The 23,665-nt window shown below is 38.0% G+C and overlaps 2 protein-coding genes across 3 annotated transcripts in view; one reads left to right on the forward strand and one right to left on the reverse strand.

Annotated features, from left to right (window-relative positions):
• LOC126278076 (UDP-N-acetylglucosamine--dolichyl-phosphate N-acetylglucosaminephosphotransferase) overlaps positions 1-23,665 on the forward strand; it is a 130,780-nt gene that overhangs the window by 63,568 nt on the left and 43,547 nt on the right. The gene's annotated exons all lie outside the window — the stretch shown is intronic.
• Positions 3,223-22,977, reverse strand: LOC126278077 (uncharacterized). 2 transcript variants are annotated; one of them, XM_049977912.1, is made up of 4 exons: positions 21,795-22,977; positions 20,586-20,971; positions 18,717-18,898; positions 3,223-3,522 (listed from the first exon to the last, which is right to left on the reverse strand). In XM_049977912.1, exons 2-4 carry the CDS (start codon positions 20,955-20,957, stop codon positions 3,225-3,227), a joined length of 852 nt encoding a protein of 283 aa, XP_049833869.1. In that variant the 5' UTR covers positions 20,958-20,971; positions 21,795-22,977; the 3' UTR covers positions 3,223-3,224. The 2 variants fall into 2 exon arrangements, with proteins under 2 accessions (XP_049833869.1, XP_049833870.1); XM_049977913.1 differs by lacking the exon at positions 3,223-3,522 and adding an exon at positions 4,554-8,309.

The raw sequence follows: 23,665 nt of genomic DNA on the forward strand, positions 1-23,665 counted from the left end.
TTGAGAAAATAACATTTTTAGATAAGTTGATAATTGATAGGAAAATCAGTCTTATACATTACATTTGTAGGCTGGTGTAATATAACCACCATATAACATGAAATTTTTCTAAGGTAAAAGCTTACTATAGCACCAACAAACACATTATGCACCAGCCCTAAGATTCACATAGCTTCAGCATATAACAAACTGATATGTGTAAGTGTGATTAATATTTTTCAGGAAGAGAGCAAATTACATATCACAGCAAATTATTATTATTATTATTATTATTATTAGGCACCATTAATTGAAAAGTCAGTAGCAATAACAAAGTATTATAACCTTTCTTTTTCAGTTGTATTATTTTTTCAGATTTCATCCCTCCTGTCCTGAAATGAAGGATCCTATCAAAAATTAAAATAAAATACTGAGCTGCTTTAAACAATATAATCAGATTTTAAGAATTTCCTTACCACCACTGAAAAAGAATAGCATCTCTAAAGCTCAACAAATACATTATACATCAACTGCAACAGATCTTAAAGAAATAGTTAAATGTTATATACACGCAGCATGAGAGCTGCCACTGCTCATACTTCTCTCTCTCTCTCTCTCACACACACACACACACACACACACACACACACACACACACACAAAAGGTCAATGATAAGGGAAGACCTGGAAACAATTTTGTATTAGTAAATGGAGGAACATCTTTAGGATGTAACATTAAAATAATCAGAATGAAGAAAAAACATTACTTCGATCCAAAAAAAATGGCACATGTATTCTGTGTTCAGTATCCTTATTGACCAGCATATTTAATAGATAATGCACTGCTGAACAACTGTGTTAAAAGATTTATAACTATAGTAATATGTGGTGTTTAACACACAATAAAGTTCTAAAAAATTAAAAATATTAGCATCTTGTGGGAACTGAACTCTGGACATTCAGAGTTTAGTCAAACTCTTAATCACAGTGTTGTAAGTGAAATGTAGAACAATAGCAATTCTGCAACTACAGATGTTCTTAATATTAGTCTTGTTTTATTATTTTTAAGGGGTGTGTGTCACATTTCACTTTGCAAATATTCAGATGGCCAACCATAAAATGCAAAAGATGTTCTGTAATGTATTATTACTGAACACAGCATCCATGTAAGATAAGTCCTCACAACAGAAATTTAAAGCAGCACATCCTGATTTGATGCTGCTAATTTAGATATGAGTACTTTGCATACAAAAACCTCTTTTCTTTTTTGGTACCATAGAATTCATGTTATTAAAAATAAATAAAACAATTAGTAATCAAGACCAACACGATCATAATAGTTCTTAAACAGTAAATCATACAGCTGCACCTCAGTAAGTGCAGAAGTCGGAGCAAACTCATGGTCTCCCATTCTGGTTTTTAGCAGTTCTGTTTTACCATCTAACCAAACACCTGCTCCCATGGCATCTTCTACAGTGTGTGTGTCCACATGGGGTGGTAACTGCAGATTCTCATGTCCCACATGATTTGTCAGAAGTGGTAACGTTGATACAATTTCAGATGGTGTCCCGCAAGGCACACAAACCCAACCTCCATAGTGATTGAGGTCTCCTAACTCCACAAAATTCTCACCTGGAAAAGATCCGACTTGATCATTTAAGTATCAAAGGACTACCTGGTAACTTTTTCGTGTAAAATGCACAATTTTTAGTAGACAGAAAACAAAGATTTCTATATACCAGAATTATGAATAGAAACATCTGAATGCACACATTCTTGATAAAGATTTATGTGAATACTATGAATCTCTTCAGTTTCTGCATGCAACAAAATAAATTAGCTTAATTATTTTAGAGGCTTGGAAAAACATTTTGTGAACAGAGTAGGTTCAGAATAATTACAAAATAAGAATGAATGAGTTAAGAACAGAATGTATTTTCACAATGGTTCAAATCTACGCAGCCACCCAGGTTTAGGTTTTCATGATTTCCCTAAATCAGTCAATGCAAATGCTGGGGTTTTCCTTTGAAAGGGCACAGCTGATTTCCTCCTCCATCTTTGAAACATTCTGACAGTGTGCTCGGCCTCTAATGACGTTGATGTCAACAGGGTGTTAAACCCTAATCTCCTTTCATTCCTCCTTTTATCTTACAATGCTGAGATACTTTGATAATTCACTATTCACATGGAAATATTAGGTTCACACCATCTTGCTTATGTCAGAAAACAACTGTCATAGACCACAGACAAGTGTTTTATTTTTCATGCAAAAAGAGAGGTACTTCCTTTTTTTTTTTAATTACTTTCCATACTTATACAACATGTGTGATTATGGATATGAAAATTGTATCAGTGATAAGCTGAACCATTAAATTCTGATTGTTTAGTGCTTAAAATCCCCAAGATCTTAATTCTAATGAGTGGTGCAGTTGACACACAGCATTATTACAAAGATCAACAGGGATAATATACCAATCATAATTAAAATTATGAGTAAAAATTTTCAGACCTTCTACATCATTGCACACCAGCAAAAAATACTACAATAACACAAAAAATAAATAAAGCAATAGCTTATGATATACTAAAAGTGGAAAAATATAAAACAGTGATGGAAGAGAACAAACAGGAAAGAAAGTCAAATGTGAACAACTAAACAGTCCATTTCCATGGCCTCTGTCAACTTATGCAGCAGAGGAAGTTATTAATAAAGGTTTGATGCCAGTGTTCCAGCTAACTGGATAACAAAATACATTTTCCATGTTGGGGACTGCATAATCATACCACACAACAATTTGTAATACTCTGTGCTATTTTCTTCATAGCGTCTATTTATGTGTAACTCACTTTCTGATTTTGCTTTTTCCTGCATTGACTGCATAAACAGACTTAATACTTGGCCTTTATCTTTTATACGAAAATTTCAATGTGTCAACAATTCAGTTGGTTCTCATTCCTATGCCTCAAGGCATCCCACCTGTGTGTGTGTGTGTGTGTGTGTGTGTGTGTGTGTGTGTGTAGTTATTGATACATCTTTTTCCTTAAAAAGATAAATATACCTGACAGTCACCTAAAAGCAAAAGCACTGTTACCTGCTTATCCCTTTTACCATGGTTTCATTCTGGTCTTCATACTGTATACACCTGCATGCACTTGTGTCCAGATTTGGGTGCTTGTTTCACATTTACAAATTAATGTACCAAATAGTATTCCAGATTATTACTGCTTAAGGAACATACCTCTGTTTAAAGGCTGTTCTCTGTGCCATTTGCGAAGAGCCACGCCCCTGTAGCAGAGAGTGTGTGCCGTGGATGCATCCAAAAGAATCCATAAACAGTCCATCTGGCCCGAAAGAGTACTGGAGTTGGTAACCCATCATACAATTTTAGAAAGAGTAATGCACCTGCATTTGGAATAAATCCTGTGCTTTTCCCCCAACTTGATATCAGGTCATCTGGTTGCAAATCTGCAACCAGTTGTGTCCAGTCAAATCCAGCTGTAACCTGTAGTGTTCGAGAACACCAAGAGCGACACCATCCTGACCTGCAATTTGTTGAAATAGTAAGATATAAAAGTGAGGTTCACAAGTACATTCTCACTGGACCTTTGTGTTACAAATATTTTATGTGACATCTCTCAGTGCACACATTAATGTGTAAAGGAATTTTTGGTCTATTGTACAGATAAGTTAAATTAAACTAAGATTAAAGTATGATCATGCTGATACGTATTTACCTTGGTAACAAAGACAGCCATTCTTTACCCTTGTATGAAGTGTGCCACGTGCCTGCTTGAGGGTTAATAAGACTGAATTATTGACTTAACATAAATCTCTGGATTTACATTCAAGATGAAATGTGGTGTACTTCATCTGTCGTATTTTGGGCCTGCTGCTGGCTGTAGTTGAATACTTTCTTTAATACTGTGGCTGTATACTTAACAGCCATCTTTCGAGTGAACCCCAAGATAGACAGCAAAAAATTAGTGGAGAATATTAATTACATTAAGCTGCAGTCCTGAAACATCATGCATAAATGTTTTTGGTTTTGGTATATATTAGGTGTTCTGATATGTAATTATGTGTATTTTGTGCTTCCCAGTAACATTCAAATACAGGTCACTTTTAACAGAAAGGTAAATTCTGTATTTTATTGGCTACAAATTCCTGTAATTCTGCAGTTTACCTGTTGCCTGTCTTTCTTGGTAAAATATTTACCTTTTAACTGTAGCAATTTAAATCTGTATTTGTGTTGATTATGATTGTTCCCTTTGGTTCTTAGTTTCCAATTTCTGAGTGTATATTGCAACAAAGTTCTATCCGGCTTTGTATTTTTTTTTTTTTTTCATTAAATGACAGCATTGTTGGTAATTGTTTTAGTCATCTGTGGATCAGTTTTACAAAGAATTTCATCTGCAGATTTTACTTGTAGAATTTCAAAATTGTACATATAAAAACTAGAACTAAAGAGCTATTGCGACTACACAATTAGATATTTATAAAGTGTCAACACAATAATTGCAGTCACTGGAGGAAAAAGGTGAAGCTGAATGAAGAAGAGCACAAAGTATAGAAAAATCCTCCCACTGTAGTTAGAGAGCATGTTCCTGCCTGTGGCGTTCTGAATCAATGATACAAAGAAACTGGAAGGGATTGTATGTTTTCCTTAAATGTATAGAAAACATATCTGGTGATTGAAATATTAAAAGAAATTCAAGGAATAGTGTGAAAAGTCATTGCTCTTTTGCCTGCTTCACAATTTCTTGAACCACTTTTATGGCGCACTGCTTCCTTCAGCTTTTATTTTGCCCACTTTTTCTTACTGCATTTGTCATTCTTATCCCTTTGTCATTATTCTTCTGTTTCTTTGATATTCTTCCAGTGTGTACCAATTCATATCACTTAGGCCTATGTTGTCATGTTAAAGATCTGTGACAAATCTTGTATAAAATCTAGAATTATGCACTAATTTAAATTATAAAAATATAAAGTACTGCAGTACACTGTCAAAGACTTTATAAAAAATCTTTTTCAAAATTGTTTTATAATATAATTAAGAGCTTTATCATTCATTGCTGCTCTTTAACAAAGTGATTACCTGATCTTGAAGAGGAAGTAGTCTACTATTCTTCACCATCTGAGTTTCATTTCATCCTGTGTCAAACTCCTTACCTCTTTTCTACTTCTTTTTCTTTGCCCTAGGGGATCCTTTCATTACAAAACTCCCCATTAGATTCATTCAAATGGAAAAGAAACAAGAAAAATAATTCATATTTACTCCATCTGCCAAATTGTAGAAGACTGTATAACTTAACCTACTTTTACATGAATGACTTTCTTCTCCTAATTGACTACTCATGTTAAGTGAGTCTACTGCAGTGCCCCTGGCATATTCTTACTGTACAACATTTGCTACCGTTTTCATTTACACATTGGTGCCAAAATGGTGTATGTTGGTGGGATTGTTTAGATGGTGCAAGAGTGTTACAGAGATGCTCAGCAAACTCCAGTCGCAGACACAACAACAGAGGTATTGTGCATCACACAGATGTTTACTACTGAAATATTGAAAGAGTACTTTCTGTGAATGGTTTGACAACATATTACTTTCTCCGACATACATCTCATGAAATGACCATTATGAGTGAGAAAATCTGAGAAATTAGAGCTAATGTAGAGGCTTGCCAACAATCATTCTTCCCACATGCCATTTGAGAGTGGAATTAAGTTAGTGGTAATAAAAGCACCCTTCCCCACGTACCCTCAGGTGGCTTGTGGAGTATTCATGTAGATGTAGATGCTGTCTGCTATACTATTTGGTATATAAATAGTGTAACTGAGATTATGAGGAACTATGCTTCTTACAAAAAGTCAAGACTATAGTAACAACATCAAGGAACTAGCTATGATAATAGGGATCATTAATAACCAAAGCAAAATTCATAATGGATGTATTTGACAAATGTTGTATGGTAAATTCTCCACATTTCTGAAAACTGAAAGAACAGGAAAGTGTTGTGCTCAAATATTTCAATACATCAGCCTTTATTTCTTCGAGAAATTATTTACGTACAAAAGAATACAGCAGTGTATAACACCTTTTCTTTCTCTGAGCCAAGTAACATCCAAAACTATTTTTCTGCTTCAACAGAACTGCATTTTACTCTGCTGAAACCATTTTCAACAAATAGATGAGAACCTTTGCTTTTTCCTTATCAAAGTACTTAAAATGGAAATATCATTTTGGACATATATTCAGTTTGAGTTGCGGGAGAACATCCATAGAAAAAACATTTGCACTCCACGAAAACAAAGCCAAGAATAAAATAAGAGTTACATGACACAAAATTCATTACTGCAGTGAGTGTCGGCAAACAAGATCGTGTTAACTTCTGCTATTAAGAGACTAAGATGCTGTTCCCTGTTCCTACACATGAGCAATCTTCAGAATACTCAGGATTTTAGAGCTCAACACAGTCAGCTATGCAATGTGACTGGCAGCTAATTTACATGTTGGCGTGTGACACACACTTACCACAAGTAGTCAATTTTGGCCAGAAAGTCACATATATAAAACAGGATTTACTGTAGGGAGGTACAACAGGAAGCCACATCTTCCAACACTGCCCCATATGATGCGGTGACTCCTGGGCGTTTCTCACCTTGACTTCAGGCAAGTGTAACTAACATACGCATCCTGCCAGGTGATCAACTGCACAAATTCTGTGCTTGTGTGAGGCAATTGGCCATCAATGCACACATGCGCTCAGCTGATTCAGCAGGATTATGTAGGCTACAGCCTTGATGCCTGAGCATCCGCTGTTTGCCCACTGCTACCCACTGAGTTGGAACAGCCTGTCCCACATCATGTAAGATTAAATTTAGGCCCACAGCTTGCGTCATGCTGTTCAGATATGATTTTGCTGAATAATACTGTTCATGTACAGTCAATTTTATCATCTTAAATTATATCATTGTGTGTTTTATCTTGTGCATCCTATTTGTCGCAGTGAAAATGTTAGCTGATAAATGAAAAGTGCCTTCACAAGAAAAATAAAATCTATGAGTGTCTATTATTTAACATTGTGAAACACATTTATGATTTCTCTCAAGGAGTTACACTGATTAAAATGCAGAACTCGCATTTATGAGGAACAGCATTCAAATTTATGTTCAGCCATTGAGAGTTAGCTGTTTTGTGGTTTCCCTAATCTTCTTTCCTTCACTAGCTGTGCCCATAACAGGCTTTAGTGTCGTCAATGATCTTCAGTTGAATGTTAAATGCTAAGCTTGTCTTTTTCCTTTCGAAGTTGATAATGCTGATTCCTGCTGTGCACTGCCTGTATTATTGAACTTTTTGCATAAAATGGACTCTGGTCATATGTGTAATAATACCCTCAGATACTGAAGATGCCTAAAAGTTTCCCAACATGTTGATGGCAACAATATCAGCCCAAATATAAGGGTACCTGTGAGAAAATTAACCTTTCAAGAATGATATGTGCTTAAGAAGACTCAGAGTGAATGTTTTGTATACTACTTCTATAACACACTTTTTCCTTTTTTAATCAGAATTTCCTAAAATGTCTGAAAACGGTTATTAAGAAAATCCGCTACACAAATCTATAGTAGAAATTACCCTTCTTAAATCGACATCTTCTTTGTCTCTCTCACAAAATTCTATGTTTTGTTTTACATTTGTATTAACATCATACAAAGTACCCACACCAAAATTTTTCTGAACTTTCCTGACAGTATTGCATAGGAGTGAGGTAGGCTTCATGATTCCTAGATACTTTGTACAATTTTAATTTTATTCAAGAAGATGCACGAATGTCTTCCACAGATGTGAAATTTTCACAGTGATTCTGCCACATTTTGTTTTCTTTAAACAGCAGTTTTCAACAATTTGGAAATATGTTCAATGAATATAAACTTTTTTTAAGCCTCTTCACAACTGGCTTCATTGTTTCCTAACTTTTTTACATTATGAAAGTAATTTTTTTTCTGCATGAAAACGCAAATGCCATGACAGTTTCATTTTTATTCTAAATGAGAAACACGTTACTTTGTATGTACTACAAATTTCATTTTACTGAGTTGAACAATTTTCAGCTCATAAGGCCATTTGATGATGGCACTGTAGGTGAAAAATGGTTAACTCAATAAAATTAGAACATACACAATATTCTGATCTTCATTTACAATTCTGTTGTTCTGTCAGGAATGATGGGAGAATCAGTTAACCTCTTCTGTTCCTTCAGCAACTCTGTTTTGATTACAAAGCTGGGATTTTCACTGGCAATCTTCTGTTAGCACTATGTTTAGCCACCTGTGGGCACCAAAAGACTTCAAAGATCCCAGCAGAAGGATTAAAATGTAAAACTGTTGAAGGTTAAAAGAAGAAAATGAAGAAGCTTTATCACGCACAAGATTTTACTTTTACTGATGCACAAGATTTTACTTTTACTGACTGCGGCCACAAATTCATTCTCTGTGTTACAAAGATCTCGTCAGGAAGGAGAACTTTCAGAGGTATTGAATGAGTCAAGAGATAAATCACAGAAACTTAGCCTGGATACTGTATTAGCAATAAACTATCTTCCTAGTGATTAATGCTATTCACATTTATGTCAGCTAAACATAATCAAATACGTAAAAAGAAAAAGTGTTACTCTGAAAAAATAATTCTGCCTTCGCAGTTATATTAGGTAGCCGGTATTTATCTGCTACCGGTAGCTTAATATTTACTTGAAAATAGTTACTTACAACTGCACATATGTTCTGTCTTTGTTATGATGCCTAAATATGTGCAACTGGAAATACCTGTTTGGTTCAAAAAATACCAATCTAATTAAGAAAATATTAAGCAGACATAGAATTCACAAAAGATACAGACTTATACCATGAATAACTGCAATAATACATTATCTTCCTATTATACGTATTGTGGCGGCAGCAGCTTTTAACTCTCACTCTAAGATGATATAATCGTGCCAATAAAGCCAACAGAATAAACGCAATAACAATTAGTGAAGCTTAGTGTGTACTACTGCACTCAAATTGACACATACAAGTAGCCATCTCAGATCTTTTGCAGGTGATGCTGTCTTTTAGCATCTAATAATCAGAAGATCCGCACCAACTGCAAAATGATTTAGACAAAATGTCTGTATGGTACAAATGGTGGCAACTGACCCTAAATAATGAAAAGTGTAAGGTCATACACATGAGTACAAGGAATCCATTAAATTTCATTTACACAATAAATCACATAAACCTAAATGCTGTCAAACTAAATACCTGGATATAACAATTATGAATAACTTAAATTGCAACAATCACATAGATACTTTTGTGGGAAAGGCAAACTAAATACTGTGTTTTCTTGACAGAACATTTAGAAGTTGCAACAAATCCACTAGATGTCCTACACTACTCTTGCCCATCCTCTGCTAGAGTACCGCTGTGCACTATGGGATACTTACCAGGATTGACAGAGGACATCGGAAAAGTTCAAAGAAGGGCAGCTCATTTTGTACAATCGCAAAACATGGGAGAGAGTATCACAGATATGATACGCAAGGTGGTGTGTCAGTCAATAAAACAAAGGTGTCGTTCACTGCAGTGAGATCTTTTCACAAAATTTCGATCTCCAACTTTTCCTCCGTGAATGTGAAAATATTTTGTTGAGACCCACTTACACAGGGAGAAAAGATAATTGTGATAAAATTACAGAAATCAGAGAGTGCACAGAAAAATTTAAGTGTTCATTTTTCCTGCCCACTGTTTGAGAGTGGAACAATAAATAAATAGTCTGATTTGATGAACAATCTGCCAGGCACTTAATTGTGAATTTCAGAGTAGTCATGCAGATGCAGATCTTGAGGGGAAGTAGTAGTGTTGAGGTATGTGTTTCCACTAAAGTAAATAACAAATGAAATAAGTCTGCCACGTGTAGTCCCATCCTTTCAATTTTGGAAGCTTGTGTGTTAACAGTTTCACTATTGTTGGACCATACAGGGTGTTTCAAAAATGGCCGGTATATTTGAAATGGCAATAAAAACTAAACGAGTAGCAATAGAAATACACCATTTGTTGCAATATGCTTGGGACAACAGTACATTTTCAGGCAGACAAACTTTCGAAATTACAGTAGTTACAATTGTCAACAACAGATGGCGCTGCGGTCTGGGAAACTCTATAGTACGATATTTTCCACATATTCACCATGCATAGCAATAATATGGCATAGTCTCTGAATGAAATTACCCGAAACCTTTGACAACGTGTCTGGCGGAATGGCTTCACATGCAGATGAGATGTACTGCTTCAGCTGTTCAATTGTTTCTGGATTCTGGCGGTACACCTGGTCTTTCAAGTGTCCCCACAGAAAGAAGTCACAGGGGTTCAAGTCTGGCGAATAGGGAGGCCAATCCACGCCGCCTCCTGTATGTTTCGGATAGCCCAAAGCAGTCACACGATTATCGAAATATTCATTCAGGAAATTAAAGACGTCGGCCGTGCGATGTGGCCGGGCACCATCTTGCATAAACCACGAGGTGTTCGCAGTGTCTTCTAAGGCAGTTTGTACCGCCACAAATTCACGAAGAATGTCCAGATAGCGTGATGCAGTAATTGTTTCAGATCTGAAAAATGGGCCAATGATTCCTTTGGAAGAAATGGCGGCCCAGACCAGTACTTTTTGAGGATGCAGGGACGATGGGACTGCACCATGGGGCTTTTCGGTTCCCCATATGCGCCAGTTCTGTTTATTGACGAAGCCGTCCAGGTAAAAATAAGCTTCGTCAGTAAACCAAATGCTGCCCACATGCATATCACCGTCATCAATCCTGTGCACTATATCGTTAGCGAATGTCTCTCGTGCAGCAATGGTAGCGGCGCTGAAGGGTTCCGCGTTTGAATTTTGTATGGATAGAGGTGTAAACTCTGGCGCATGAGACGATACGTGGACGTTGGCGTCATTTGGACCGCAGCTGCAACACGGCGAACGGAAACCCGAGGCCGTTGTTGGATCGCCTGCTGCACTAGCTGCGCGTTGCCCTCTGTGGTTGCCGTACGCGGTTGCCCTACCTTTCCAGTACGTTCATCCGTCACGTTCGCAGTCCGTTGAAATTTTTCAAACAGATCCTTTATTGTATCGCATTTCGGTCCTTTGGTTACATTAAACCTCCATTGAAAACATCGTCTTGTTGCAACAACACTGTGTTCTAGGTGGTGGAATTCCAACACCAGAAAAATCCTCTCTTCTAAGGAATAAACCATGTTGTCCACAGCACACTTGCACGTTGTGAACAGCACACGCTTACAGCAGAAAGACAACGTACAGAATGGCGCACCCACACACTGCGTTGTCTTCTATATCTTTCACTTCACTTGCAGCACCATCTGTTGTTGAAAATTGTAATTACTGTAATTTCGAAAGTTTGTCCGCCTGAAAATGTACTGTTGTCCCAAGCATATTGCAACAAACGGTGTATTTCTATCGCTGCTCGTTCAGTTTGTATTGCCGTTTCAAATATACCGGACATTTTTGAAACACCCTGTATGTGGCCCACAACAGGCTATCAGAGAACTAGTGGGAATTTGCTGAATGTTATTGCTATGTATTATGTGCCAAACTGGTTTGTGCAAAACCTATTTCAAACTGTATCTTAGATAGGAAGATCTATATGACTGCTACATGAGATACTTGAATATGCTTGTAAAATGATAGAGAGCTTGTTATCTGGAGTAATCTACCAAAATGTCAATCTCTGAAAACATATATCATAAAGGAAAATACGGGATAATCTTTCATTTCATTAACACTGGGACATATAGGTCCCACCTTTCCTGTACAAGAAAACGAAACAAACGGAAAATTCATATTGTTACTTTTGATTTATAAAAACGCAGTAAATGAAACAGGCAAAAAGGAATACAAATGTCTCAAAAATGAGATCGATAGGAAGTGCAAAGTGGCTAAGCAGGGATGGCTAGAGGACAAATGTAAGGATGTAGAGGCTTATCTCACTAGGGGCAAGATAGAGACTGCCTACAGGAAAATTAAAGAGACCTTTGGAGAAAACAGAGACGCTTGTATGGATATCAAGAGCTCAGATGGAAATCCAGTTCTTAGCAAAGAAGGGAAAGCAGAAAGGTGGAAGGAGTATATAGAGGGTCTACACAAGAGCGATGTCCTTGAGTACAATATTATGGAAATGGAAGAGGATGTAGATGTAGATGAAATGGGAGATAAGATACTGCGTGAAGAGTTTGACAGAGCACTGAAAGACCTGAGTCGAAACAAGTCCCTGGGAGTAGACAACATTACATTGGAACTACTGACGGCCTTGTGAGAGCCAGTCCTGACAAAACTCTACCAGCTGGTGAGCCAGATGTATGAGACAGGCGAAATACCCTCAGACTTCAAGAAGAATATAATAATTCCAATCCCAAAGAAAGCAGGTGTTGACAGATGTGAAAATTACCTAACTGTCAGTTTAATAAGTCACAGCTGCAAAATACTAACGCGAATTCTTTACAGACGAATGGAAATACTGGTAGAAGCCGACCTCGGGGTACATCAGTTTGGATTCCGTAGAAATGTTGGAACACGTTAGGCAATACTGACCCTACGACTTATCTTAGAAGAAAGACTAAGGAAAGGCAAACCTACGTTTCTAGCATTTGTAGACTTGGAGAAAGCTTTTGATTGGAATACTCTCTTTCAAATTCTGAAGGTGGCAGGGGTGAAATACAGGGAGTGAAAGGCTATTTACAATTTGTACAGAAACCAGATGGCAGACATTTGAGTCGAGGGACATGAAAGGGAGGCAGTGGTTGGGGAGGGAGTGAGACAGGGTTGTAGCCAATCCCCGATGTTATTCAATCTGTATATTGAGCAAGCAGTGAAGGAAACAAAAGAAAAATTTGGAGTAGGTATTAAAATCCATGGAGAAGAAATAAAAACTTTGAGGTTCCCCGATGACATTGTAATTCTGTCAGAGACAGCAAAGGACTTGGAAGAGCAATTGAACGGAATGGACGGTGTCTTGAAAGGAGGATATAAGATGAACATAAGCAAAAGCAAAACGAGGATTATGGAATGTAGTCTAATTAAGTAGGGTGATTCTGAGGGAATTAGATTAGGAAATGAGACCCTTAAAGAAGTAAAGGAGTTTTGTTATTTGTGGAGCAAAATAACTGATGATGGTTGAAGTAGAGAGGATATAAAATGTAGACTGGCAATGGCAAGGAAAGCATTTCTGAGGAAGAGAAATTTGTTAACATCAAGTACAGATTTAAGTGTCAGGAAGTCGTTTCTGAAAATATTTGTAAGGAGTGTAGCCGAGAATGGAAGTGAAATGTGGACGATAAATAGTTTAGACATGACGTGAATAGAGGCTTTTTTCAAAATGTGGAGCTACAGAATAATGCTGAAGATTAGATGGATAGATCACATAACTAATGAGGAGGTATTGAATAGAGGGAGAGGAGGAGTTTGTGGCACAACTTGACAAGAAGAAGGGACCGGTTGGTAGGACATGTTCTGAGGCATCAATGGATCACAAATTTAGCATTGGAGAGCAGCGGTGGAGGATAAAAATCGTACAGGGCGACCAAGAGATGAATACACTAAACAGATTCAGAAGGATGTAGGTTGCAGTAAGTACTGGGAGATGAAGGATCTTGCACAGGATAGAGTAGCATGGAGAGCTGCATCAAACCAGTCTCAGAACTGAAGACAACAACAACAACTTTTGATGATGTCAATTAAAATAACCATTCACTGCCTTTCAATCAGATATAATAATTTGTTAGTGAGTGAGTTAGTTTTGCAGATTATTTACTAGGTAAGCAGTTCACTTGGCCTCATGAGGCTGAGTTAATCATATTTTAAAGCTTCCCAGCCTAGATAAGTCTGTGGTGATCACCAGAGTGTGAGCCCAAGACCTCCAGAAGAGTTGTTGGCAATGCCAACATCTTCTTTGTATCATTTTTTGGATTTCAACTGGGTGGCACCGTGTTACAGGGAGGATATGCACAGAAAAATGAGAAAGCTAGGTGAGTTTTTGAACAAGGAAAAGCATATTTTAACCTACTGCTGAAAGCCACCACCTTGACACAACCTTGCTGAATACCTCTCAGTGCAGTTCAAAGTCAGTATACAATGGGAGCATCTAAAATGACACAATGGTAATTCCTCTTCATATCAGGAGTGACTAGCAGCAATAGCTGGAAGACAAAGTTTCAAAGACAGGCTTTAAATGGTACCTTAGGAATGTACAACCACTCCTATAGTTGTCATGAGGACAAGATAAGATTAAATCCAAAAGTTTTCTTTCTGATAGGCCCACATAATATATTAGCTTGAAGATTTATATATATATATTTCCAGGTTTTTGCTGCATATGACACTTTATGCACTCATTATATTTACAGCTCGTTTTGGCAATTTTTGCCATATTCAAGTGATTGTATATGTTAGTAGCTGTTTGTTTAGCATCTCAGATGTATTGATTTATATTACAATATTGCATCCTGGAGATTCTTTTTGATTGCATCTCATGTTTTGTGCTGTTGGTAACTTTTGTTTGTGATCACATTGATAATATCACTTTTAAATGTCTGACAGCTTTCTCCAGTGTAGCTTATATGTCGTTATAAACACTATCACAAATACACTATGTGATCAAAAGTATCCGGACACCTGGCTGAAAATGACTTAAAAGTTCGTGGCGCCCTCCATCGGTAACGTTGGAATTCAATGTGGTGTTGGGCCACCTTTAGCCTTGGTGACAGGTTCAACTCTTGCAGGCATACGCTCAGTGCTGGAATCTTTCTTGGGCAATGGCAGCCCATTCTTTGTGGAGTGCTGCACTGAGGCCTGGCACATAGTCGACATTCCAAAACATCGCAAATGTATTCTATAAGATTCAAGTCGGGACTCTGTGCAGGGCCAGTCCATTACAAGGATGTTATTGTTGTGTAACCACTCTGCCACAAGCCGTGCATTATGAAAACAGATCCTTGAAACTTCCTGGCAGATTAAAACTGTGTGCTGGACTGAGGCTCAAACTCTGGACCTTTGCCTTTCGTGGGCAAGTGCTCTACCATCTGAGCTATCCAAGCACGACTCACACCCCTTCCTCACAGCTTTACTTCTGCCAGTTCGCAGGAGAGCTTCTGTAAAGTTTGGAAGGTAGGAGACAAGATACTGGCAGAAGTAAAGCTGGGAGGACAGGCCGTGACTCGTGCTTGGGTAGCTCAGATGGTAGAGCACTTGCTCACGAGAGGCATAGGCCCCGAGTTCAAGTCTCGGTCCGACACACAGTTTTAATCTGCCAGGAAGTTTCATACCAGTGCAAACTCCGCTGCAGAGTTAAAATCTCATTTTGGATGAGCAGGTCCTTGATCGTGTTGAAAAATGCAATTGCCATTCCCAAATTGCTCTTCGACAGTGGGAAGCAAGAAGGTGCTTAAAACATCAATGTATGCCTGTGCTGTGATAGTTGCACGCAAAACAACAACAGGTGCAAGACCCCTCTACGAAAAGCACGACCACACTATAACACCACCACTCTGAATTTTACTGTTGGTACTAGAAACACTGGCAGATGATGTTCACTGAGCATTCACCATACCCACACCCTGCCATCGGATCGCCACACTGTGTACCGTGATTTGTCACTCCACACAACATTTTTCCACTGTTCAATCGTCCAATGTATATGCTTCTTACACCAAGCGAGGTGTCATTTGGCATTTACCTGCAAGATGTGTGGCTTATAAGCAGCAGCTCCACTGTGTACTCAAAGTTTTCTCACCTCCCCCCTAACTGTCGTATTACTTGTAGTGGATGCTGATGCAGTTTGGAATTACTGTGTGATGGTCTGAGTAGATGTCTGCCTATTACACATTACGACCTTCTTCAACTGTCGGCAGTCACTGACAGTCAAGATACGAGGTCAGCATGTACACTTTTGTGCTGTATGTGACCCTTTACGTTTCCAATTCACTTTTACATCAGAAACAGTTGACTTAGGTATGTTTAGGAGCGTGGAAATCTCGTGTACAGACTTATGACACATGTGACACCCAATCACCTGACCACATTCAAAGTCCATGAGTTCTGTGGAGTGCCCCATTCTGCTCCCTCATCACATAGTGTAGATACAAGTGCTACTACAAACATGCCGTGTACAAAGTTACCAATAGCACAAAACTGGAAAGTTCATCAAAAAGACACTCCAGAATTAAATATAGTAATATAGGTTGTAACTTTATACTGAGCAAACAGTAAAGGAAACAAAATAAAAATTTGGAGTAGGAATTAAAATCTGTGGAGAAGAAATAAAAACTTTGAGGTTCGCTGACACATTGTAATTCCGTCAGAGACAGCAAAGGACCTGGCAGAGCAGCTGAATGGAATGGACAGTGTCTTGAAAGGAGGATATAAGATGAACATCAACAAAAGCAAAATGAGGATAATGGAATGTAGTCGAATTAAATCGGGTGATGCTGAGGGTATTAGATTAGGAAATGAGATGCTTAAATTATTGAGTGAGTTTTGCTATTTGGGAAGCAAATTAACTGATGACGGTCGAAGTAGAGAGGATATAAAATGTAGACTGGCCATGGCAAGGAAAGCGTTTCTGAAGAAGAGAAATTTGTTAACGTCAAGTATAAATTTAAGTGTCAGGAAGTCATTTCTGAAAGTATTTCTATGGAGTATGGCCATGTATGGAAGTGAAACATGGACGATAAATAGTTTGGACAAGCATAGAACAGAAGCTTTTGAAATGTGGTGCTACAGAAGAATGCTGAAGATTAGATGGGTAAATCACATAACTAATGAGGAGGTATTGAATAGAATTGGGGAGAAGAGAATTTGTGGCACAACTTGACTAGAAGAAGGGATTGCTTGGTCGGACATATTCTGGGGCATCAAGGGATCACCAATTTAGTATTGGAGGGCAGCGTGGAGGGTAAAAATTGTGGAGGGAGACCAAGGAACGAATACACTAAGAGATTCAGAAGGATGTACGTTGCAGTAGGTACTGGGAGATGATGAAGCTTGCACAGGACAGAGTAGCATGGAGAGCAGCATCAAACCAGTCTCTGGTTTGAAGACCACAACAACAACAGGTTGTAACTACGGAGATGTAATGCAAACAGCTATTAATGAATATGACCACTTGAAAATGGCAAGAAGTACTGAAACAAGTTCTTCATGATGTAAATATAACCAGTTAATAATGTGTCAACAGCAACAAAAAACTAGACGGATATGTATAAGCAGTAGATTTGAATAGGGTTCTTAAATCACATTCACTGTACCAACACTCAACAGGCTTGAAAGCCAGTATATTCCTCGTGCAATTTATTAAAAAAATCAAGTAGCAGATTGAAGTCCATTCCTAACTATGCTAACTTCTATTTTTACAACTGTTTCATTCCCTCCATCAGTGTAATTATTCTTTGGAGGGGGGGGGGGGGAGTTTGATTATACTCAAACAATATGCAATCTGCCAGATGCTTATAACTGACTCTACTATGCCTCTACATAATTTTTGCTAATTGCTGTCACTTTACCCTACTACTTTGTCTTTTAATGTGTAGGAGTTTGTAATGCAGCAGAATCTTAAAATTGTATCTGTATCCTGTAGTTATTAATCTATATTAATTTTGCCTCCATGTTCACATGCACACACACATTTTCTAATGTACAGCCTTCTGTGTGACACCTTGACATTCTCCAATAAGTATGGTGTTAGTTTAAGTTCTTCCATGTGTCACCACTGACGAATATTCTTCAGCAAGTGAGGTGGTGCAGCGGTTAGCACACCAGACGTTCATTCGGGAGGACAATGGTTCAAACCCGCATCTGGCCATCCTGATTTAGGCTTTCCTTGATTTCCCTAAATTGTCTCAGGCATATGCCGGGATGTATCCTTCGAAAGGGCATGGCCGACTTCCTTCCCATCCTACCCTAACCCAATTGGGACCAATGATCTCAATTGGTTCCCTCCCCCAAATCAACTAACCAACAAATATTCTTCCAGTACCACAGATAATATCTTTGGTGATCCATGAATAAATTGCTTGTAGTTTTCAAACTGTCACTGTCACTGCCATTGCCATCGTAAGTCAAACTACTGACTTAAGGTGTCCTCCATGTAATGGTAGGCACACAGTTCCAGAAAAATTCAAGAAGTGGGTCACAACTGAGCATTGCTGGGTAGGGTCAGTCAGTCAGTGTGTGTGAAGGTGTATTTTGCGATCCATGCACATCCTTGTGTGCTTACTTCATCTTTTACTGCCTACACCTTTCCTGTGTTAGTGATTGTGACCCAGTCCTCCCTCCATAATATCTCCTTTTCCTTAGCCCCAATTTATAAAAGAACTCTAAGTCTGTTAATGAACATCTGAAAAGAAAAAAAAAGAAAAACTAGGCAGGTGTAGGGAAACGGATACTAGCCTCCTCATGAAAAAACTAATTAACACTTCTACAGCCAAATTAGATAACACATTTTAAGTTTTTGTGGTCCTATGGAAGCTCTATAATTGTATCAAAATGAATGTTTTGTAAAAGAACTAAGCAAAACAGTAAGAAATCACAAAAAATTAGAAAAGTGTTAGTGAATTAATAGTGATGAGCCAGAAAATTGTTTCATTTAGATTCCAGAAAACAAATGTAAGGAAGAGTGGCATGTATCTGTGCAATCATTACCTTAATTTATGTTCTCCACGTAATATTATAAGTTCAGCAACTGATGAAACTTCCTGCGCTGCCATTTCAATTAGTTCCATACTGGGTCCGGCCTCTATAACACAGATGAGGCGCCGTGGCTGCATTCGCCGAGTAGGTGGCGGCAGAGGCGGACGATGCCTCGCCAGTGCTCGCCATACAACCTTATGAGCAAATTAAGAAATTTAGATTGTGTGTGTGTGTGTGTGTGTGTGTGTGTGTGTGTGTGAAATTGGATTTCCAGGCAATCAGAAGGAAAGAAATTCCAGATGTATTTCCTAGCACAGCTCCAAATACTTCAAATACCTTTCAGAGCACAAAACCCTTCAACACATGTGGAAAATGCTTCCTTAACTCTTCTTCTAGTCATGTAGTTCAGTAAAAATCTGCTGTACATGAAATACTGCAATAACGAAGACTGTGGGCTATAATGCAATAAAAAATACCAGAAATGAGCCAAGAGGTAAAGGGCATAAACCATTGCACATCCCAAGGAAATGTTAATTTTTTCTTCTTGGATAGTTCCAGAGAGACCAAATTAACCTGAACCCCTATAATTATACAACTGCAGCTTTCAAACTCCGAGCAGCACTATATCTATGAGTGATAGGAAGTCTGTAGCTGCTAATTGATTTGTTACGAATTGCAGTAACACCTTAACACAGGACATACAGTTTTTACTTTCTCTTCAGACCAATCATGACAAAGAGACAATGAACATTAGGATATTTATATTTCTTCAATATACCTTCCAAGTGAATGATAAGTGTTGACTACTATTAGACTACTTCCCATAGCTAGTAACATAAAAACAGTGCACGTCACAACAAAAAGTACAGTGAAGTTTTATCTAGCATTATATAGAACACACAGCTGCATCTTTTGCATAAGGTTGTACTAAAGACAAACTACACTACCTAAATACCAAATTACAGACGTCAGCACCATAAAATATAGGTTTAATTCACATGGTCATAACATTACAATTTGTGTGTAGTCTCCTACATCTGTCTTTTAATTCTCTCTTATATTGGTTGGTGTGCATTCTCATTTTACTGAAACTATTAACATACTCTTTTTTTTCTCTTATCTTAATGTATAATTTCCTACTCAGGAAAAATTATTTAAAAAACTTGAGGAAATTGTAATTTTTCTGTACAACTGATTGTTTTAATATGATATATTCAGGGTGGTCAGAAACAGTGTAAGGTATATTCAGGGTAGGTTGAGCAGAGAAGTAATTGTTAAGAAAAACATTTCATATATCATACCATTTCAGATTTAATTAGCATTGAAGTTGGTAAAGCTGGTTGTAGTTGTTGTGCACAAATTAAGCTGGTTGTAGTTGTTGTGCACAAATTCAAGCATCCTGACACATACAGTTAGTGTCAGTTGTTTTCATAGCATAGACTGCTCAGCCTTTGACTTGGGTTCAATCCTTACTGCAGTCCCATGTCCAATTTTTGTATTGCTCCCTTCTTCAGTTTTAAGAAACAAATTTTGAAATTTGTTTGGCAACACGAATCTGTGTGTGCAATGGACCGATTGGCCAATGTCAATGCTAATTAACTCTGAAATGGCACATTATACTGAATTCTTTTCTTAACAATTATTTCTCAGCACAACCTACTGTGCAACACCCATACACCCTCTTCAGACTATTTCTGATCATCCTGTGTATTCAGATAGAGTGGGTACTTAATACTGCATTTATTATAAGGACAGAAGGAAAAGCTGGACAAGGTGGTGTGACTGGGCCAATACTGACATCAATTGATGAACAGACAGAGCAAAATAGGTATAAAAGAGCTGCATAGTCCAGTTTCCATGAATGACAGAATGATTGATTACCTCCGGTTGGCCACAGTCACGTCCATGCCACCCTTTGCGGCAGACACAACCATTTGTTGGAGATGTAATTGTGCGCACTGGTTCTGTTCCGGTGGAGAAGCACAGAGAGTTATTCTGCAGCACAAAATTTGCTGTCTGTGGTTTCCCAAGTGTGATTTGTACCTTCTTCTGGGATGTGGAAAATAAGCCAATATCTTTGCTGACTTGTGCTGCTGGTAGAAACTGTATTGTAGACTGTGTGGTACCTGGACCGGAAGCGACAGACACAGGACCTGGTGGTGCTGTTACCAGCAACAGAAATCCTGCAGCTAGCACCTGCAGTGCCAGTAGCATGCACAACACAGTCCAACTTGTATTCACGTGGAACAGCATCACGAAACATCTATCTGCAACAAATAACAATATTAATCTGTCCAATGTGGACAAGTCAATTTGTATTTCTGAAAAGAATGATCTAAAGTTAATTATTCCATGTTACATTTCAACAATGCTGTGTTTGTGTTGTGGCAGTCTGGTACAGAAAGATAATGGTGTCATTATTCTAAAATTATTGAGGCTTTCATAGTTGCTTATTTCGCAAACTGGTCGCTGGTGTTCGTCTCAGGCTCCTTAGTAGACGGTAGTCTAATTTAACAACTGTTGAATTTTGATACTGATAACTCCAAGAAATAGCTTTATTACTTTGTTTGCTGTGTCAGTAATATGTGATTCACGTACAGGTACAGCAAAACATTTTCCCATACATGGCAATTGCTTTATGCTACAATAGCTGCTGCCAGGAGATAAAAGTAAGATATACAAGGAGAAAATAATGTTTAATCCAGCTTGACTGCTTGAGCTAACAACGCATAGATAAATCCCCCACAGGTAACTGAGTCAGTTGGTGATATATTTTGCATCAAAATGGAATCAATGAACAACCGCGGGGGGGGGGGGGGGGGGGGGCGACAAAATGTATCACCTGTCAATCACAAAGGAAAAACTCCATGAATGAAACCGTTAATTTCTCTGTTTCTCCATTAAGATTTACACACACACACACACACACAAATACCACGTGGAGGTCATCTAGTTGGGGAGACAAAAGCGTATAATTTCTGGGTGACAGCGTGACAAATAAATTGTACAACAAACCATGTGTTATGCTAATTCTCAGTTCTGTATAGCGAATTGTTTTTCAGTGGGAACGTTCAGTTGTTTTCTACTTACCAAGAACGAGAGGAGTTTGTAGAACCGTGCTCAGTCTTATCAGGCCATTTCGGAACTGACACTACATCACTTTCCTAACTGCATAAACGCCTTAAAATTGTTTTTATTGCCTTGTTCGAATGTTCACACTGCCAGCAACAAGCAGTTAGTATATCCCAAGTGTTAATAACCTACTTCGTCTGTGGTCAGTCTTCCTTGTTCGTGAAGGATGAGCAGAAATCCAATTTATTTTTGGGAAACTAAACTAGGTATTATTAATTGAAATAAGTCTATACATTATCTTTCGTATTATACATTTTTGCTTCTAGATAACTCGATCATCATACAGATCCGCAAAGCTTATCTTTAAATGTTATACGCGTTGACATCGCAAAACTGCTTTGCGCCGTAGTGTTCTGCAGCCACCTACATGTATTGTGTGCAGCGGAATAATTTTTGGTTGAGACAGCAAATGGACGATAAAAAATCATGTTTACAGATATCATTTCAGAGGTCCCTGAATCTGTACGAAAGTGGTATGCGATCATTAGACGTCGTAATGCGCATCTAAAGGAGCACAATGTTTACGACACGAAACCATTAAAAATTTGTATCAATCCGTGCTAATCAAATTTCTAACAGTAACCGTATAAAATTTTATAAATACAAGTAGAAGTTTCGTTGCACATTTAGAAGCGAATCTTGTTTTCAGTTTAAGAACGATGTAGCATTGTAGCACCAGAACACATCACAGCACTGATAGAAGCGTCTTTGTAATCCTCCCACTTCGGAAACCAGTGAATGAACATATCCACTGTTGCATGCGAAGTACATTCGTTACATTTTTACACCCAAAATGCGTAGCGAGTGCATTTGTCAGGATATCTTGTTCACAAGCCAGCGTATGAGTCATCCTATAAAAGTCAAGGGAATGAATGACATTTGTCGTCTGCTTTCGCCATATTTGCTACACACGTGCAAATTATGTCAGGCATTAGTAGTGTAGGTCACTACATTAACGTCAAAACATGAACGTAGGAACGAGTTATTGGTGCATATAAAATTGCTGCTCATTTTTGCATTTACGGTTTATAGTGTACTTCTGACACTCATTGTAGATGCTTTTTTAACCCCCTACTCGCGGCATGCATTAAACAGTATCTCTGCTAAGATACTGTTCGCTGTTTGCGTCGTCTGCAAAAATCATAGAGTAGAATAATTCTACTCTACAGCGAAAACCAGCGATCTCTTGCCAAAACGAAGACCATATTCATGAGCTGTAACCGAGATACATTTTTCAACTGTTACAAACATGATTTATTATATAGATATAAGATACTGACATTTTACACCTCTAAAAATTAGACAAAGTTCAAACTCCTTGAGTGAACTGTCAAAGTGAAGCAGAGATGTGACACATAGTTGACATGTAATTACATCTAGAAACGAAGTACATTATTTTTTGACAATGCCCTGTTACATAATAGTGTAAAACTACCTATCGTCATGAGGAAATGAAACCATATTACAAACTGAAAACAAAGAGCAGTTAAATGAGAATAGAGAGGTATATATTGTGTACGGAACGTAATTTTTAAGAATTATTTATAATTATTTAGCTCATTGCACTAGCTGTACTGCACAGAAGGCGATCGTACGCACAGTAGCAATTTATTTCTCTCGAAAACTCAGTTCAATAATTGACAAAGGAATCAGTAACAGAGAACTTTCAAAATAAAACAAGCAAAGGACAACAGCTTCGACCGTTTGGCCAAAGAATAATAAAAATGTTTCTCTAGACCTGGTCTGTAGCAGGTGCTTCCCACAAAGCCCCCCTTCTCCCCTGCGGTAGAGCGGAGCTCCTGGTATGCATGGGTATTTACGACGAATCT

Source organism: Schistocerca gregaria, chromosome 6 (genome assembly GCF_023897955.1).
Source record: "Schistocerca gregaria isolate iqSchGreg1 chromosome 6, iqSchGreg1.2, whole genome shotgun sequence".
Classification (NCBI taxonomy): Eukaryota; Metazoa; Arthropoda; class Insecta; order Orthoptera; family Acrididae; genus Schistocerca; species Schistocerca gregaria.